This window comes from Anomaloglossus baeobatrachus, chromosome 4 (genome assembly GCF_048569485.1).
Source record: "Anomaloglossus baeobatrachus isolate aAnoBae1 chromosome 4, aAnoBae1.hap1, whole genome shotgun sequence".
NCBI lineage: Eukaryota > Metazoa > Chordata > Amphibia > Anura > Aromobatidae > Anomaloglossus > Anomaloglossus baeobatrachus.
In genome coordinates, this window is record NC_134356.1 from 595,878,714 (window position 1) to 595,899,882 (window position 21,169).

The 21,169-nt window shown below is 44.4% G+C and overlaps 1 protein-coding gene across 4 annotated transcripts in view; it reads right to left on the reverse strand.

The window, feature by feature from the left end:
• The window catches only part of GMCL1 (germ cell-less 1, spermatogenesis associated), a 188,552-nt gene that overhangs the window by 60,453 nt on the left and 106,930 nt on the right, over positions 1-21,169 (reverse strand). For all 4 annotated transcript variants that reach the window (XM_075346157.1, XM_075346160.1, XM_075346159.1 and 1 more), the window contains exons 7-8: positions 19,263-19,328; positions 9,150-9,234 (exon numbers count right to left, since the gene is read on the reverse strand). In XM_075346157.1, the coding sequence (XP_075202272.1) occupies positions 9,150-9,234; positions 19,263-19,328 (151 nt within the window). The remainder of the gene's footprint in view (positions 1-9,149; positions 9,235-19,262; positions 19,329-21,169) is intronic.

Here is a 21,169-nt window from a genome sequence, read left to right on the forward strand (position 1 = left end):
CGCGCGCCCTGATGTCGTCAGTACGGCGCGCGTGTGTGTCATTTGAAAAGTTCCCACCCGGCAGGAGAAGAATATGCAGCAGCCAGAGCCTCTATGGAGAGAGGAAGCAGCTCAGCGGGGGGCCGTACAAGAGAAGAAGGATGTCAGCGGGAGCCCGTACGGAGGTGCCTGAGGAGGGAAAGGTGAGTGGTGACTAGTAACCTGAGGGGACAATGGGGGGAGTGGAGTGGAGGGGAGGGGAGGGTAACTGGTGAGTAATATTTGGGTGTAGTGATGTAGTATATGGCAATGTAGTTTTACAGGTGTAGTATATAGGTGTCTAGTGATGTATATGTGGATGTAGTGATGTATATTACAGGTGTATATGGGGGTGTCATGATGCATATTACATGTATATACGGGGGTGTAGTGATGTAGTATATGGGGATTGTGTGTGTGTGTGTATTATATATATATATATATATATATATATATATATATATATATATATATATATATATATATATATTATATTATATTATATATATATATATATATATATATATATATACACGTTTCTCCGGTACCTGTTTGCATACATGTGACAGGTACCGGAGAAAACACGAGTCTGTGAAATAAAAAGATTTTCCATATTTACTTGCTTTCTTCAGCTCTGCTGCCTCCCGCTCCTGACCACTGCTCATTCATTGATTATTCACCACACTCAGGACCTGGAAGCCGGAGCATCGAGATGACAGCACCGGGCACAGCACCGTTCAGGACATCACCGCAGGGACAGGTGAGTATTCTGCAAGTACAGTGACCTCCAGGAGGTCATCAGCGTTTCCAATGAACTCTGATGACCACCCTGCGACACCCACGCTACAGCTTCAAGGGTTCATCAGAGTTCATTGAGAACTGTAACGAGTCCCCGAGATGCTCCGGCTTCCAGGTTCTCAACACACACACACACACACACACACACCTGTATACTCACCCAGCGATGCGGTCCCCAGCGCTGTCCCTGCTTCCAGCTGCTCACTGCAGTGAATATTCAGTGAGTATAATTACCAGCGATAAGGAGCAGGAGGCAGCAGAGCCAGAGACAGCAGCGCTGGAGAGAGGTAAATATAGAAAATCTTTTTATTAAAAAGACACGTGTTTTCTCTGGTATTTGTCACACTGATGTCACACAGATTACATCTGTGTGCGATCCGTGTGACACCCGTGCTGCCGGAGAAATAACGGACATGTGTGCGTGCAGGGCCACGAGGGGTCACACAGTCCGTAACTTACTGTTTGTATATGAAGGGATAGCATATATGCTGTATACAGTAATGGGTAAAACTGAGTTAATTATATTAGTCCAGCCCTCTAAAACCATCCCAATTTCTCATGTGGCCCCATGGGAAAAGTAATTGCCCACCCCTGATATAGAGAGTTGTCCCGCTGTGTAGTGTATTCACAGCAGCAGAGTATACCGTAATGAGCGGTGGTGCCCTGCTCCATCCATTGCTTACATTCGATCGCTGACTGAGCTGGTAACAGTGGGGCACTGGGTGTCAGACGCCCACCGATCTCATACTGATGACTTGTCCTAGCAATAGGTGATCAATATATTAGTGAGAAGCTCTGTTAAAAAAATAGCCTGAAGCAAAATCCTAAGCTATGAAAAAGCTGCGTTCTGAGATGCATTCGGCAGAAAGCAACGTGTGCACATTCCTGAAGAACGCACATTTTTGACAGTGCGGTCCCACTTGGCTCTGCAGCATCCCCCTAGACTTGCAGCAGAGTCGAGTAAGACCGCACTGTCAAAAAGAGCATGGCTGGCTGCGAGACATAGCCGCGCGATCAGAATGAACTTCACCCGACTTCATTGTGATCGCGCGGCTTTGTGCGTGTGCCGCGGCTTGATTTGCAGTCACACGTGAAGGACTCCGCTGTGATCGCCAATCCCCTGAGTGACTGCAGTGAGCCGCGCGATCAGCTGTGCTTTCACTCAGGTTACTCGCCGCCACAGCTGCAGTCCTCCACCTGAGAGTCGTGGCTGCGAGTAACCTCAGTGACAGCACAGCTGATCGCGCGACTCACTTCAGTTGCTGCATGGAGCTCACAGGAGCGGTGGTGTTCTACTGTCGCTCCTGTCAGCTTCCAATGTAGCAGAGCTGAAAGCGTTGTGGGACCTTGCTTGGATTATGTCGGACCTGGAGGTGCTTTTGAGGGGTTAATAAAGTGGTGAAAGAAGGTGTTTTTTTGTCTTTTATTACAAATAAAGGATTTTTTGGATGTGTGTCTTTATTTTCTTTAACTTACAGGTTAACCATGGAAGGTATTTCGGGGAGAGGCCTGCCATGATTAACCTAGGACTTAGTGTCAGCTATGGGCTACTGCCATTAACTCCTTATTACCCCGTTTGCCACCACACCAGGGTAATTCGGGATGAGCCGGGGTAGAGTCCCGGGACTGTCGCATCTAATGGATGCGACAATTCCGGGCGGCTGCTGGCTGATATTGCTATGCTGGGGGGCTCCCCATAACGTGGAGCTCCCCATCCTGAGAATACCAGCCTTCAGCCGTGTGGCTTTACCCTGGCTGGTATCCAAATTAGGGGGGACCGCACGTCTTTTTTTTATCAATTTATTTTTTTTACTGCTCGATATAGACAAGCCCACCGGCGGCTGTGATTGGTTGCAGTGAGACAGCTGTCACTCAGCGTGGGGGCGTGTAACCACAACCAATCATAGGCACCAGTGGGCGGGGGAAGCAGGGAATATGAGATGGATTAATGAGCGGGCGGCATTTTCAAAAGAGAAGCCGCAAGTGTGAACGCCGTGCAACGCCGCGCCGGTGATTGTGGATTGGCGAGTATGAGAGAGGGGGTGGGAGGGAGAAACCGACATGGACAGAGAGAGAGAGATAGATAGAGAGAGACCGACCGAGAGCGAGAGAGATCGCAAGACCTGCCTTTCTTATGTCAAATAAACATGCGGATCGCAACAAAAATGCAGTGCAAACGCACTGCTTAACATTTTGGTAGCTTTTTTCTACAGCTCATTGATTTCAATGGGTGTAGAACGCTGCCAAAAACGGACACAAGAATTGACATGCTGCTTTTCTAAATGCAGAGATTGTCAAATTTTTGACACTCAAAACGCTGCGTTTCAAAAAGAATCATGCACACAGATTTTGCAGGATTCTCATAGACTTTGCTGGGGAAGGACAATGCATGCATTTTGTCAATGACTTAGTGCAGTTGTAAACTCAGCCAAAACGCAGAAAAAAACGCAACGTGCGCACATGGCCTAAGAGTGGGCAATGTTCATGGAGACCAGTGACTGGCTGCAGCGGTGAGGTAGATTATGTTTAGTCCATTATCTCTTATCCCTGCAGGAACCACCAGAGCAGTTGGGTAATAAATTACAATCTCATCATCTACAGGGTTTTCTGGTCTCTCTCTAAGGTCCTGTGCGCACAAGAGAATCATTTTTTTAATTTATTTTCTTTATTTTTTTTAAGAAAAATCCGCATCCTCTGGCAGAACACCACACACTCGTTTTTGCCGCCGTTTGCCACGTTTTTTCCGCGGGTTGGTCCCTGTGTTATTTTACCATTATCTATGGCAAAAAAATGCAAGTACCTGCAGAAAAGAAGTGACATGCTCATTCTTTTAGCTGCCGAAATGCTGCAGCAAAACCTGTAGGGGGAAAAAAAAAAAAAAAGCAGTGTGCGCACACCATTTTTTGTTTACCATAGGTTTTGCTGGGGAATGACTGCAGAAAGGTTATGAACATTTTCTGCAGCAATTCATGCAGCAAAACCGCAGCAAATCCACGGCAAAAACCTCAGCGTGCGCACAGGGAGTTAAGAACATAAAATATTAATTTTGGTAAAAATATTACAGCAAGTTGTCATCTCTTACCTAAACATTGGGTCTAAGTAAAATAAGAGGACAATGTAATGGCGAGATACATGTGCTTAAAGCCAGATCTGACCACTGACCAGTGCCATTCATCTCCCCGATACAGGATTAAATCCTCAGTGTATCGGGCTTTTCGGCTTACAGACGGCTCCTCAGCTGTCTGGTACCAAAATAGTCAAAAACCAGGACAAAAACAAGAGGAGAAGTAAAAACCCAGGCCCTGCTGGATCGCTCACATCAATGGCACAGCAGCTGCAGTATTGAATTGTATGGGGGTGGGAGAGATGAAATATATCTGTTCTAAAACTCTGCCCTGGCTTTCTATCGCGTCATTTGTACCCACTTGTGGCCACATTTCGGTACAGAGACATCTTAGGGCCATAATGACAAGTATGCCTTAGTCACATCCGATCACTGATTACAAGGATTGTCAGCACGGAGGCCGGGTTAGTAAAGACGTTTCCTCAGTTATATCAGGTCACAGCTCCCTCTCAAGATTAAAATATTCATGTATTCAATACTGTGCTTTCTGCATGTGGTGTAAGTGCATTTCTAGTTTACACCCCATTTGAGCTTCCAATGCTACACAGCAGTGCATAGATCGCTTTGTGATGTTATTTGTATTAAATTATGAAGAAAAAACACAGAGAGAGAGAGAGAAAGAGAGAGAGAGGGGGGGGCGAGAGAAAGAAAGAGAGAGGGGGAGAGATGAAGAGAGAGAGGGGGGGAGAGTGTGAGAGAGAGAACGACAGAGAGAAAGAAAGAGAGAGGGGGAGAGAGGAAGAGAGAGAGAGAGAGAGGGGGGAGAGAGTGTGAGAGAGAGAACGACAGAGAGAAAGAAAGAGAGAGAGGGGGAGAGAGGAAGAGAGAGAGAGGGGGGGAGAGTGTGAGAGAGAGAACGACAGAGAGAGAAAAAGAGAGAGGGGGGGAGAGAGGAAGAGAGAGAGAGAGGGGGGGAGAGAGTGTGAGAGAGAGAACGACAGAGAAAGAAAGAGAGAGGGGGAGAGAGGAAGAGAGAGAGAGAGAGGGGGTAGAGGAAGAGAGGAGAGAGAGAGTGAGAGAGAGAACGACAGAGAGAGAAAGAAAGAGAGAGGGAGAGAGGGGGGAGAGAGGGGGGAGAGAGAGGGGGGAGGGAGAGGGGGGAGGGAGAGAGCGAGAACGAGAGAGAGAGAGAGGAAGAGAGAGAGAGGTGAGAGAGAGAGGTGAGGGAGGTGAGAGAGGTGAGAGAGGTGAGGGAGGTGAGAGAGAGGTGAGAGAGAGAGGTGAGGGAGGTGAGAGAGAGGTGAGAGAGAGAGGTGAGGGAGGTGAGAGATAGAGAGAGAGCGCGCGAGAGAGAGCGAGCGAGAGCGAGCGAGAGAGCGCGAGAGAGAGAGCGCGAGAGAGAGAGAGAGCGCGAGAAAGAGAGAGAGAGAGCGAGAGTTTATAATATATTATATTATATATAACACTACACATCTACAGTCTATGAATGGCAGGGGTGCGAGTGCTGCCCCCGCCCTTATTATGGGGCCCGCTGCATCCTGCAGTGCATTAAAGGGAATCTGTCACTAGGCTTTTGTTACCTCATCTCACATAGGCAAAGAGGCCCTGAGTTCAATAAAGTATTACTCAGATTAGTGGCTGCAGCCGTTCTGACACCATGAAAGATTTTAAAATTTGCATGTAGCAGAGCTGGGAAAGCTGTCCTTGCCTACACCAGGCTTTCAGTGCACATTTCCATAGACAAAAGCTGCTAATCACAGAAAAGGTGGAGCTGGACTACAACTGACCACTGCTGAGACCCACTAATGATAAAGATAAGAGGCTTAAACTAAAGGCCCCTTTACACACAGACTTTCTAGCGATCCCACCAGCGATCCAGACCTGACCAGGACATCTAGAAAGTCGCTGCTGAGCTGTCAAACAGGCAGATCTGGCCAATGACGCAGCAGCGATACGGACCTGCAGAACGACCTCGCTGGTTGTTGGGGACGTGTCACACAGCAAGGGACACTATAGCACGTTGGGCTCTAAGTCGCTAATGATGTTGTAACGGTGTCAAACACACTGATGCATGCTGCGCAGCAGGAAACAAAGGACCAAAAAATGTTCCTAAACGATTTGTAGCGATCAGCGACCTCACAGCGGGGGCCAGGTCGCTGATGCGTGTCACACACTGCAATGTCACTGGGGAGGTCGCTATTACGTTACAGCGATATCGCTAGCGATGTTGCAGCGTGTAAAGGGGCCTTAACATTGTAGGTAAACAAAAGCAGACTGTAAAATAAACAAGGCAGGGCTGAATTCTTTGCTTTAACCTTTGCAGCATGGTGTCTTCAGATTACATTGCAGAAACCTGCTGACAGAGTCCCTTTAATAGGTCACCAGTTGGTAAAAACAGCTGCCTTTCATTTGTATTGTATTCAGGTAGTAAAGAAAGCATAAAACTGATGTGGAACTTTGACTATATAAAACAAAAAAACTTCAAAAAAAAGGACCGGTCACATACAGAAATGCAATTAACTCCTAGATATAAGGTAAATTTGTAAGTATTAAGCATTAGAATTATGTTGTGCTGCCTTACTGGTGTGATGGCTATACGAAGAAATTGAAACTATAACCTTCCTCTAGCCACAGACCGCCTGCTGTAATATCACTCACCGGTAGAGATGAGCGAACCCATGATTCGGTGTCTGTACCAAGCACAGACTTTACAAAGTAAACAAAAAACCAGTTTGGATTTCGTGTTCGCGTGCTTTACGTATGAACACCATTCACACAAGCATCGCTGTGCTCGGGTACCCTCGGTGCTCAGGTCAGTGCGCGCTGCTTGCAGTGTTTGAATGGACCCCCATATTCCTGCCCCTGTTGCACCTGTCAAATAACAGTGTATTTCTATGACTTTACTTGCACATATTACTGTAATAAAACCTCCAATCTCAGAACTGAAGCTATGCCTGGATTCAGCCTCCTAGCACCAGTATCGCACTAGCTTTACTTTAGACATGAAAATCCTGCTGGTTGGTTCCCTTTAAGCAATGTCAGAATGAATATAGTCCTCTTTGAGGGTTCGTCACAGCCAGCCATATTTCTTGCTATTCAGAAAATGGTAGAGTAACTAGGGGAACATTGATCAGCTCATGGCGGCGGCAGTCTGAAAACATTGAAAGACACAATTGATAAAGTGTGACATCGTCTGGAGCAGCTGCCTAAGAAACTTCTGAGACGCCTAGCAAAGGAGACAGATCTTATTCAACATGTTAGAGTTGCAAAAATGGCAAGAGTGCATGAATAATGTGTCATTAAGAAGCGCAAAGCAAGTGATATGGAGAAAATAGTCACTGGTTCAAAGTGTGTGAGGGACAATGAAGGGAAATTGCACATCGGACATGGCTCTAGGATGAGGTGTGGATCCATTTATTGGGTTAGGTTAACTTGCAGAACACCAGCATACGGGTCACTGACGGTAAGGCCTAAGCCACATGGCACGAAAATCGGTGCGAGTGGAGTGCGATAAAACAACGCATTACACTCGGACCAATTTTAGCCTATGTGTCAGCGCACATGAGCGATTGTTTTCTCGGTCCGATTAGGGCTGAGAAAATTATCGCAGCATGCTGCGACTGTAATGCGAGATTTTTTGTCTCGCACGCATTCAAGTGAAGGGGGCGAGACAAAAATCGCACTGCACTCGTGGTACACCAGGGAATAGCCGGCTACGGAAGAGAGGGAGATAAATCCCTCCCTCTCCTCCTCCGTGCCGGCCCTCTCCCGCAGCTGAGGTCTGCTCGCAGTCGGACTTCAGTCGCAGGGACACTAGCATGACACTCGGCTGCTGCTGTACTGCCAGCGTGAGCCAAGTGTCATGCGAGCATCGCACTAGTGGCCCCGTGTGGCCCCAGCCTGACTGACATTAACTAAAAACCACTGATCAAGGTTGGTTTTTGATGGCGGGTGACGTCGCGAATGCGCATTATAGGCCCATTTTCTCTTTCATCACTAAGCACTGATGTGTACCTGGACATTCATGAATAGTACGTGAATACACTGCTTATTTGTGAGTTAGGGTACTTTCACATTGTGATTTCACCTACGTTTACTGGTCCAGTCGGGGCATGCGTCTGAACCCCACCCCCCGCAAAAAAAGTGTTTCTGACGCATACGCCAACAGGGTTATTGACTATAATGGAACAGACTGAGTAAGAGTATGATCTGTCTTGCACCATTTTCGGGCATATACGCTTTCTGCAGGCGGACACCCGAACATAGTCTACTACATTCGGGTGTTCACCTGCAGAAAATGTATATGCCAGAAAAGGGGATGAGACCGAACACACAGTGACTCAGTCTGCTCCATTATAGACCATGGCCACGAGGGCGTATGCATCCCAAACACGTTTTGCGGGGGGAGGGGAGGGGGTGTTCAGACGGATGCCCCGACTGGACCAGTAAACGTAGGTGAAAATGCAATGTGAAAGTGCCCTTAGAAGTTATTGTCAGTAACATATCACACATTGGCAAAGGAGTATGGCAGACAGAGTCCTTTTTTGCCAACAGGGTAACATTCAGGGGGCTTTGGCCACCAGCTCATAAACCACCACCACACTTGCTTCTTACTTTGGGGTATAAGCAAAGGAAAACTCTTTCGGAACAAGCCTAGAACTGTGGAAGATATAAAGGAAAACATCCAAAGTGCTGCCATTTCCCCCCATACGCTTGCCGATACGTTCAGGACATGGGGCACCACGCTAAAATGTGGAGGACAAAAACACCACGGTTACTTACCGGTATCTCATGTAATACAATGGATTACATACACGTCAAGATACAGTATGTAGAGTATTTGGGGGGGGGGTTCAGATTGCTTAATTCTAAAGGGGGTTACAATACAATATTCAGGACATCTTTCAAATGAAGCTAGGAAAAAAAAACTTATTTGATTTTATTTATTTATATTTTTTTTTTAAAACAAAACCCAACTTATTCCCTTGGTCACACAGCTTGGTGGCTGTCATTTCTACTGGACTATAAGAAATGATAAATCCATACAAAAACAACACTTCTATTACGATTGTTAGCTTTCAGCATTTTGTTTTTTACTGGAATGTATAGTACGGCCGGCTGAGCTGGCAAAGATCAAGGCAAATCTGATGAGAAAGGAACAAAGCAAGAAGGAAAACAGACAAGAAATTACACAAAACTATCATAATAGTAGAAAACAAAAACACACATTAAGTGCCATGAAGCACCTGCTAACGGGCGATTTCCTTACCTTTTTTAAAGCCGTGTACACATCCATCTCTACCTGCATCACAAGCAGATCTGGTGAACAGATGAGCTGCTTCATCATATTGATGCTGAAATAAACAAATACTTTACATAAGAAAGTGTGTATTCATTCAAGCAAGTATCATAGTGTGATCCTGAGCTGTATCAAATAGGACAATGCAGGACATAGTCATGAAACGGTCATCCTGCAGATCTATGAGGATCGGATGGATCAGGAGTTATGGCCTGTGCACACAGTTAAGACTATATAATATAGGATACAGGTAAACACACATTCACCTGGGTTTTTGGTTAGAGGCATAAGGCTATGTGCACACGCTGCGTTTTTTACTGCGTTTTTGTGGTGCGTTTTTTTGCTCAGAACTGCATGACTTTGCTTCCCCAGCAAAGCCTATGAGATTTCATTTTTGTTGTCCGCAGAGTGCAGTTTTGTTTGGCTGCATTTTTGAGCTCCAAAAAAAAGAATTTAAAAAAAAAAAAAAAAAAAAAATGGACGTAAATTCTTTCCTGCGTTTTTCAACCCACGCAAAGCATTGGAAAAATGCTGTAAAATGCAATGAACAAAAACGCGGTAAAAACACATGCGTATTTACCGCTGCATTTTTGCCGCGGGTGCGTTTTTGTGTATTTTCTGCTTCAAAAAGGCACAAAAACGCAGCGTCAAAAAAAAAAAAAAATCACAGAGCGCACATAGCCTAAGAGAGGAGAGACACACAGACCACATTAATTTGGATTTCCAAGATCTCGATAAAGATATGACCACAAGGTGATCACTGGGCGGTGGAAACGCAGCTTCAATGAGGCCGAACACTGACTATTTGTAGTAAAGCCACCATTGAAATCAATGTTTTCATATAATTAATGGGCACACAATTTTACAGGTATATAGAGATGAGCACTGTGAGTTACTAGGTAAGATTGCCGTTCACCTGCCTTCTGCCTTTGGTGTCCCCTGTACACCTGCTGCTATTGTGGCCAGTGTCATACTAAGGCTGCTTTCACACATCTGGTTTTTGCTGAGCGGCACAATACGGCACTTTGCAGGAAAAACGCAACTTTTTTTTTGTTGCCACTGGTTGCATTTTTTCCACATAGACTTGCATTAGCGCCGCATGGCCTTGCGTTGCGTCCGGTTTTTGCCGGATGCGGCATATTTAGCCCATGCGGCGGCCGGATGGAACGTTGCCTGGCACGTTTTGTGCGGCGAAAAAAAACGCATCACACCGGATCCGGTAATAGTAAGGTCTAAAAGACTGTAAAAGGAAGCAAAATGGAGGTAAGAGCAGGACAGTTGCCCTTGAAACAAATGTGGATAGGGAATTAAAAAAAAAATACAAAAATAAATACAAAAGAAAAAAAAAAAAAAAAAAACATGGGTTCCCAGCCGCCTTAGAAGTTGGGCATCCATTAGATGCACAAATTCTGGCGCTTTGCCCGGCTCTTCCCACTTGCCCTGGTGAGGTGGCACCCGGGATAATAGTTTTGGAGTTTATGTCAGCTGTGAATTGACAGCTGGCATCAAGCCCAGGGGATAGTAATGGCGAGGCGTCTATCAGACACCCCCATTACTAACTCGGCAAGTGTATAGTTAAAAAAAAAAAATAATAATTGAATAAAAAGACTCCCACACTCCCTCCAATTTATTAATTTAGAAAAAAAAAAAAATCCTCGAAATTCCAACGCAATCCAATGGTGTAAAGTCCCATGAGGCCCATCGAATCGTATGGAGCCTTGTTCACAGAATGAGGTTGCAAAAGTCACTCCCGGTCAGTGGTAGACTGGAATTTCACAAAATCATGAGAAATTCCAGGCTACGACTGACCACGACTAACCTATGGATCAACTGAGAATGCTCCAAAGGATTCAATGTGCATTGTGGGACATTACACCATTGGATTACATTGAAGATTTTTTTTTTTTTTTTAAATATTTTGGCGAATAATGGAGTGTCTTTATTCAAATAAATATTTTTTTCCTGTAGATGTGGGCTTTTTAACTGTACACTTACCGGGTTAGTAATGGAGGTGTCTGATAGATACCTCTCCATTAGTAAGCCCTAGGCTTGATGCCAGCTGTCAGTTAACAGCTGACATCAACTCCAAGAAATATTATCCTGATTGTCACTGCACCAGGGCCATTGGGAAGAGCTGAGGAGAGCGCCAGAATTGACACATCTAATGGATGTGTCACTTCTGTGGCGGCTACCGGCTACAATTTTTAGTCTGGGAAGAGGCAAATATCCATGGGCCTTTCCAGCGTGATAATGCCGGCGCCCAGCTGTCTGTTTTACCTTTGCTGGTTAGGCAGTGCACAGGAGGAAGTACTGTATCAGGGTCTGTAATCTCCTGTTCTGTGCACTTTAGGATACGTTTTCTCACTTCACGGTGTTAATTAGGAATATAAATATTAAAATCAAGTATTGTGTTTTTATAAAAGGGTAGATTTTTGCATATGTACCTTGGCTGGTTATCAACAATATGAGGGACCTAATGCCGTTTATTTAACTAATTTTCAAAAATGGAGTGGGATCCTCTCTATTTTTGAGGACCAACCAAGATAAAATGAACTGACAGCTGAGAGGTGCAGACAGCTAAGGGCTGAAGCCTGTAGCTGTCTTCTTTACCTGCACTGGCTTTCAAAAAAAAATAGGGGGACCCCACAATTTTTATTTTTTTTTATTTTGTGCACAGCAGCGTACACACAACTTCCCCATGCTGAAAAGATTGTTAATTGGCTGGGCTGCAGCCTTTCAACACTATTAGCATATGAAGTTTACCCAAGTTTGGACACAGACTTCCGTGAATTATCCGTGTTCGAGCACTACACTGGATGTCCAGTACGTACCTCAAACTTTACAGTTCAGGTTCCCTCATCCTTAATTATAAGAGTACTGGAAACAAAGCAGCACATTATCAGGAACAGATTTCAACCTTAGTATAGAAATCAATGGATGCTTCTATTCATCGACAAAGCAAAGAATTAAGGAACGCACTGGGGTAGATTTACTCAGCAAAATCCTGCACAATTTCTGGCCCTCTCTGACAGATATTCAAGTAAGGCACGCAGCTACATTAGTCCTACTGACAATTGTAGAGCGGAAGTGTTGTGGGACCATCACTCCATTCTAACAGGGCACTCGAGAGAGCAAGGATCAGTGTCATCTCAGCAATCTGCAAATTAGCACCTATCCTATGATATAATATTTACAGTCAAACGACTTTAAAGCGGATCTGTCATTAGATTTTAGAACACAAACTACATAAATCATATAGATTTATTAGACCTACAAGATTATACAGCCAATCTGACAAGACACCAGAAAGAAAGTACACCACATTCATCAGGTCCAAGATATATTTAATAGTATAAGCTGCTTGAATTGTGAAATCTTGTGTAAAAATCTGTTTTAAAATCAAAAGCACTTAAAAAAAAAAAAAGTCTCAGCACAAATCATGCATAAGAGATTCAGAAGTGCTGTCTAAAAATCTAATGGAGATCATGTCCAATGATAATCCATGAATAAAACATTCTGATAAGAGTGCAGGCGTCATGCTTGTATATTGTTCACAGTAATAGAGGCTAGGCGTTTACTATATGATGAAATGAACAATGGAAACAGATTACGACAGACGCCAGTGCTAAGAGCTTGCACTTGGTTTATAAGGAATGTGTGAATTATTAAAACTAAAAAATGTCATCATTGGACTAGTAAGCGGGAGACACTGCTCTGCAGGAACTAAGTACGGTACTGGTCTTTTACTGTTCTGAGCGCCACTGACAAAAACAAATTATTAAAATGTATTTCCACCCCCTAAAAAACACAACTCAAATACAAGTCCTCAAGTTCTTCTCCTACTTGAAGTGCATTAAAAATTCTATTGAGTGATTTGTCATTTTCCTAAACTCCTGAACATGTCTAGAAAAGCAAGAGAAACAACACATGTATCAATGTATAACCAGGCAACCAATCCTCTCCACAATCTGCACATAACATGTAATAATCCCTATAGGAGCTAGAAAAGCTGCAAATTACTGTTGTCATGTATATAAAAAAAAAAAAAAACATGGAAGAAACAAAACAGTCAAGGTCTTACATTAACTGCAAGTGCTCAACACAAAAAATAATTCCCTGGGAGGCAAAGCACACATAGAGTGGATATACAAAAATGTCTATACAGCCTTGATAATATGCAAGAATGTCTTGAAGAAAAAAAAAAAGTAAAGAAAAAAATATATCATAAGTCCAACAATGTAGAGCAGCTCACTCCTGTGAACCACCTGGAGCCTCAGCTGCCCGGGTCAGGATGTAGGAGTCCATCCATACAAATGTGAACAACGACAAGAGCAAAGTCCAGCAATAACGTGAGCAATCCAGGATGCTGTTAAAAAAAATTTCTTACTTTTTATTCATAGATCCATTAAAATACAGTAGTCCAAGCAGTTCAAAACAGCATTATCGCAGGAAAGTAGTGCAGATAGGACTACGCGTTTCACGGTCCAGAATCTCAGATTCTGGACCGTGAAGAAGGCGGATTTTACCGCTGAAACGCGTAGTCCTATCTGCACTACTTTCCTGCGATAATGCTGTTTTGAACTGCTTGGACTACTGTATTTTAATGGATCTATGAATAAAAAGTAAGAAATTTTTTTTAACAGCATCCTGGATTGCTCACGTTATTGCTGATTGCTGGACTTTGCTCTGTTGTTCACAATTATCATAATATATATATATATATATATCTATAGATCTATCTCTAATATATACATCTATCTCTAATATATACATCTATCTCTAATATATACATCTATCTCTAATATATACATATATATATATATACATATATATATCTCTATCTATATATATTATATCATGCAAAGACTTATTTTTTAACATTCCACACCTTTAAAGGGAACCAGTCAGGTGAAATATGCACCCAGAATCACAGGCAGTTTTCTACGTTTCTAAGCTAATCGGCCCACATAGCATGTTAGCATGGATGCACTAACATGCAAATGAACACGCAGTGCCGCCGCACATACCTCACTGTTCATGGCGGACGGCGGAGGATAGATGCGCACTGGGCATGATCTGGAGTCGTCAGCACTTCCGGTCATGCGCACTGTACCTCACTGATGCCAGGAATCTTACACCCAGGATCAACTTAGTGCACATAATCGGAAGCCTCGGGTACTTAAGATCATGCGCAATGCACAACCATCCTCCACCGGCTGCCATGAACAGTGAGGTATGTGTGCGTCGCTGCACATTCATTAGTATGTTAGTATACCCACAGGGGTATGCTAACATGCTATGTGGGCCGACTAGCCAAGTTAAGTAACGCCCTTGCAACTAGTCCCTCTGCTCATTAGCATATAATAAACGATCTTTAGAAATAAGTTTTCTAAAAATCTCTTTATCTATGCTAGTGTATACAGGGACAGTTAGGCAGGGATTAGCAATATGCACCCAGAACTGCTCATGGTTCTGGGTGCATATTACACCTGACAGGTTCCTGTTACATCTCGTGGCTCTCCTCTTGCAAGGAATGAGGTGGTCCCCCATTCCTTGCCTGCCGCGAGCCCTCCTGCTCAGCAACGCCAAAGGTCTGGGAGACTGCAGGAGTTTCCTCCTCATAGATGCAGCAGAAGGGTGACACCTAGTGGTTTACTCCTTGTAGGGAATGGAGTGGTCTCCCATCCCTTCCCTGCCACGTACCCTGCTGCTCAGCATCGCAGAGGGTCAGAGTGGTTGCACAGTGTGCAGAGAATAGATACTCAGGGAAGCAGCAAGACTTCCTTTATCTCTGCACATTGTGAAACCGAAGATCCCGCCTTTATGACTCAGAGGCAGGAAGTTGAGCATGTGCTCCACGTGACGTCTTCTGATTCGCTCACTGGTATCACACGGCCCGATAACGAGGCTGGTGATGTGCTGAATCCTGACTGGCCGGGCCAGGACGTCACATATCGTGATTGGGTCACACCCGTCTCGCGCCCGCCCTTGGCTGGAGCTATACCTCCTTAAAAACCCCTCCTGCCATCATGGCGGCGCGCGACCGTCCTTCTATGTTTGGATGTCTGGCAGCGTGCTGCCACGCCACTGTACAGACGTCATTGTTTTGTGCAGGTCTCGCCCCTGCCTTGCTGCTCCGGCAGTACTACGTTTAACAGGCTGTGTTCCTGTCCCAGGTGAGCTCCTTGAATCTCTGTTGGACTCACCTGATCTCTGAAGCACACGTGCGCGGGCACCTCTGTGCTACCCTCGTGCCATACTCCGGTAACTCCCGCTGAACACACGTGCGTAGGCACCTCTGTGCTACCCTCGTGCCATACTCCGGTGACTCCCGCTGAACACACGTGCGTAGGCACCTCTGTGCGTCCCCGTGCAACAGGTACATCGTGTTGTGAGCCCCGTGTCATACAACCCTCACGGGTTAGGGCGAACAGGTGTACGCAGGTCGTCTGTGACATTCCGGACGACCGCTAGCAGCGACCCGCTCACTCTTCACCCACCATAGCAGCGGTTCCCTACACCGCACAGTGGACCTTGACCGGCGGAAGCTGTCCATTTACCATCTTGGCACGCTTCCCCGGGTCCCCCTCGTAACAGGTTCCCTTTAACGTAATCTATTCCAGAAATCATTTTTTGGGGGTGGAAAATAAAAATCTAGAACTCAAATAATGTGGTTAGATAACTATACACACTAATACTTTGCGGAGTACCCTTTGAATTTATGATAGCATTCAGTCTCTGTGAGCATGGCTCACCTAGAACCAGCAATCTTTGCCCACTCTTTCTTGCAGTAGCTCCAAATGAGTCAGAGTGTGAGGGCATCTCCTGTGTATAGCGCCCTCTTCAGGTCACCCACAGATTTCATATTGGATTTTATGTCTTGGCGATTCTAAGTTTGATCTTCTGGTGAAACCATTCTTCAGTTAAATTGGAGGTATGTTTAGGGTCATTGCTATGATGAAAGGTGAAATTCCTCTTCAGCTTTTTAGCAAAGGCCTGAAAGTTTTGTTGCAAAATTGATTGACATTTGGAACTGTTCATAAATTCCCTTGACAAAAAAAAAAAAAAAAAAAAGAAAAAGAAAAAAAAAACCCTCACTCCCAGGTACCAAATAAGAGTCCAAAATTATAATGCTGCCTCTACCATGCGTCACTTTGGGAACAGTGTTATTTTGGTGTTATGCAGTATTGGCTGTGCATCAAACATACTTTCAGGAATTATGCCCAAAAAGTTCAACCTTTGTCTCATTAGACCATAACATGGTTTTCCCCATTGGTTCTGACAGAATTGATGGTTATGACAAAACATTGCTGGCTTGGGTATTTTTCTTCTTGAGAATAGGCCTACATCTGGGAACTACACCCCACAAGCCAGACATATGAAGAATATGGGAGACTTGTCATATGCAGTAGACAACCGGAACTTGGCAGAATTTTCTGCCCCTTTTAATATCACTATAGGCCTTTTGGAAGCCTCCTGGACTAATTTCCTTCTCGTCATCAATTTTTGCGGGATGTCCTTATCTAGGTAATATCCCTGTTGTGCCAATAAACCACTTCTTGATGACAGTCTTCAGAGTGTCCCATAGATCTAATGCCTTTCTCCTGACTAAAAACTTTCATAATGAGATCCCTTTGATGTGTTGTAAGCTGTTTAAATACCATGACTTTTACTGTAAGATGCAACTTACGTAAGTAAGTCCTCCTAGAGCAGCTAATGTTTATATGGGGTTACTCAAAATCACTGTAATTGATGGCAGCTCTGTAGGAGTTGTAGTTGATTGGCCAATTTTAACACAACACATTTGCTTGGGAACAAAGCGCAATAGCGCCTTATATTATGGAGAGGGACATAAAAAGTTCAGGGAGGTGCTCACCTGGTAAAGTTGTATGCCACCCAAGAATGAATGAAGAGCAATTATCAGATGCTGCCGTCCATGTCCATGGGTTGAAAAACAGATCTGCCAGAAGTAAATGGGTAGACTTTCAGCCCTGCTGAAAGAGATCCCAAGGAATTGCCAGGAGAGAAGATGGATTATTGTGATTTATTGTCAACATGTTTGTAAGTGATCTGACTTTTTCATCAGGACAAAATCACACACTCCACAAATCACACGCATATGAAGAAGTCACGTGACTGTGAAACGCGTGTAAAATAAACCACAATCGTCCATCTAGTCTCCTGGGAAATGTTTGGGATCTCCTTCAGTAGTGCAGTAAAGTCCACCTATGTCCTTCTGGTAATTCTAACACAGCCATATCCCCAATTATAAGAGTGTTCACACTTCTGCAACCACATTATTTTAGTTTTGTTACTTCGGATTTCCCCCTCAAAATGATTTCAGTTTCGCTCTCAATGGATTTGTAAAATTATAGGTGACATTTATAGTGGGAAAAGTTCTGAAATTATTCTTCTTGGACAGATTTTTTTTTTTTTTTTACATGTCAAAGACCTGGCATTTTATAGGGTGGTGTAAACTTTTTATATCCACTCTTTAAAAGGAAACCTGTCAGATGCAATATGCACTGAGAGCCACGAGCAGTTCTAGGTGCATATTGCTAATCCCGGCCTAACCGTCCCTGTATCTAGTAGCAAAGATAATGAAATGCAATGAAACGCACATCATTTGCTACTTGCGTTATTGCATGATTACATTACAGTCAATGGGGTAAAATACTGCAGGTACCTGCAGAAAAGAAGTGACATTAATTCTTTTTGCTGCAAAAATTCCGCAGCAAAACCGGTTGGTGAAAAAAAACGCAGTGTGCGCACAGCATTTTTTATTTTACCATAGGTTTTGCTGGGGAAGGACAGCAGAAAGGTTATGAACATTTTCTACAGCAAAACCGCGGTAAAAACCACAGTGTACGCACAGGGCCTAAGGACCTTTTACACTGGGTGAACGAGAGCTTGACACATGCCATGAATAAGACCCTCTGGTCGAAACGCGTAGGATAACCCACACGCCTTTCACTTCGTGTCACTGTGCTCCCTGTACAGTCTGTAAGATTTTATCTTGCTATTTGCAACCAATACATTCTAGTTTTAATTATCTACTTCTCCCTGATGCTGGATTTCTGCTTCTTCTAATGAGAGCTTGACGGGACACAATCTGTTGTAAAATGCTCGCAAACACCCAATGAATGAGCAAAATGCTCGTCCGTCGGGTGATTGGAATTTGAGGTGTAAAATAATTGTTCTCGGCAGCACATCGCTCCATGTGCACTGCAGGTGTGCTGCCGAGAACATGTTCTGTATATCAGGACAGACGATCATATTAGCGGTAGGCCATTGTGCATTAGTAGGTACAGGACAACGTAACAGGCCGGCAACGCTGCTTTCACACCTCCGGTTTTAGCAGTGCGGCTCAATCCGACTCAAAAACCTATGCAACGGATGCGGCGAAAAAAACGGATCCATTGCATAAGTTTTTCCATGCGGCCCGTCCGTTTGACGGATGCGGCTTGCTACTGAGCATGTGCAGTGCAAAAGACCGCATCCGGCGGCCGGATGCGTTTTTTGCTGCAAAACGCCGCATCCGGCGTCCATAGGCTTGTATTGTAAATCGCACCGCATCGCGCCGGATCCGGCACGATGTGGTTTTTTTTGCCGCACAAAAATAGTGCTAGGCAACGTTCCATCCGGCCGCCGCATGGGCTAAATATGCCGCAACCGGCAAAAACCGGACGCAATGCAAGGCCATGCGGCACAATCCGGCGCAAAGGCAATTCTATGCGGGAAAAAATGCAACCGGCGGCAAAAAAAAAAAAAAAGAAAAACGGTTGTGTTTTTTATGCAGAGCGCCGTATTGTGCCGCACTGCAAAAACCGGATGTGTGAAAGCAGCCTAACTCCACAACAAAAAACTGGTGTATGGTGGAGCGGTGCTTGTGAATACAGAGAAATGGAAAAAGTGACAACTGCAATAGCCGCAGTGGACAAACCGATAGCGATAGAGCATCAAGAAAAGTCGCTACATCTGTATCATAATGCAGAATTCAGATCCCTCACTGCAAAGTACAGAGCGGTGGAGGAAAAAAACATTTACATTTTAATGTCCTCATCTTATAAGTGTATTACTTACCTGAGCTCTTTGAACAGATCCACACTTTGATGGGTCATTAAGTTATTTAGAAGCCATTCAAGGCACCTAGAAGACACAAAGCGCGTGAGCGAGCATTAATGTGAGGGGCAGAGTCTCGGAAAAGACCGCGGTGCACTGACTCATTTCACAGCTTCCCATGTGAGAAAATACAAAGGATGACCTATAGGCCGAGCAGTGAAGGCTGAAAACAGAGGAAACACTCAAGAGGGAGCACAAGAGGGAGCACAGGGAAGGGGCAGGACAGTGTGGGGAAGACGAGGATCACTGAGGCCATCACCCAACACGTCAATCACTGCGGAGGCCAGACGTGTCAAGAGGGATCGCCATCAGATGTTTACACAGAGGAGATTATGGGCCGATGATGATAAAAACTCTGTCTTAGGAAAAGGATTGTTATAGAAAAGCATGGTTTTCTTAATTGCGTCCACAGAAAAACAATGGAGAAGTTAATAAATGTGACCTCGCTTACTAGGAAAAGGAGTCAAATTGCCAAAAACTACAAACCAAATCCAAAATTAAGAATCCTGGAAAACCATGATCTACAGACTAAAGATGCTAATTATTGAGGAACAAATTTAATAAATAGCAGAAGCACCCAACTCATACATTAACTACACAATACGTAAATTCTAGAATACCCGATGCGTAGAATCGGGCCACCTTCTAGTCTTGTATATGTGCCCCTGCGATGTACTGTGTAGTGGCTGTGTCTCACTGTACAGGGGCACGGTCTGATCATACTATATCTCCTGGGCAGGGGAGGATGTAATAGACTATACAGACTTTACAGCATGAGATCAAAGCTGATTTTTCGTGAGGTAAACCATTCTTTTAAAAAACAGGAAGGCAAATGCTGTACCTCACAAAAAAAAATCCCCTATGATCCCAGGCTGTAATGTCTTTATATTCTTGTGCGTCCTCCCCGGCCCAGGAGCTGTAGTATGATCAGACCATGTCCCTGTATGGTCAGACACGGCCATTACACAGTACACAGCAGGGATGCATATATAACATTATCTCAGCACAGACATATATATATATTTTGTAAACACATCCAATTGTGAAAATTATCATTCCAAGATCTATTAACGATAAAATGAACTTACTTTGTTGGGAAAACCTCTTACTAAGCAGACCAGTGTACAGCATTCTGACTTACGAATTAGACAAAAATTGTGAAAATCCAAGGTTTACTTCAAATATAAAACCCCCAAAAATACTCATCTTTAATAAGAAATAAATACTCATCTCTCATATATGATAATTAGCAGTTTGATGCCCTGTGGACACCCTGTGTGCCCAGCCCATCCCAGGTTTACTGCCTAACAGTGTTTGCTTAAGTTACAGGGGTTATACTGTAGTTATTATTGTTGTGTATGGGGCTAAGAATTAACAGGCAAGTTGATAACTACCTGCCTGTTCTGCACTGGGTCGATCTCTGTTGGCAATTCCCCTGCTTCACTGCACCTCTCAACAACAGAGCAGATGCTTCTCTTCTACTCTGCCCTGTTGGTGGGTCGGCACTGTAGGTGTCGTAATGATTGACAGCTGACTCCCTGCAGTTAGGCATAGTAGAGCAGGCTGTCAATCAGCATGACATCGGCAAAGGCACCCTGTCAACAGAGCAGAAGAGAAGGTGGTGGCATGTCGATGTGACATCAGCAGCAGCAGGAGAATTGCTAGCAGTGCTCATGTGCAACGTTCAGAACAGATTTTGGTCCTGATAAGACTGCCTTTGAACTGATCCTCCACCCAGGGAGTGATGAGGGATCTACAGTGCTCATATATAGCCACCACCCGATGCCCTCAGTTTGCCTCCCATTGCTTCCTCAATTTGGTTTTCCATTCCTCTGGCTTCAAAGATGAACACCAATGTTGCATGGGGC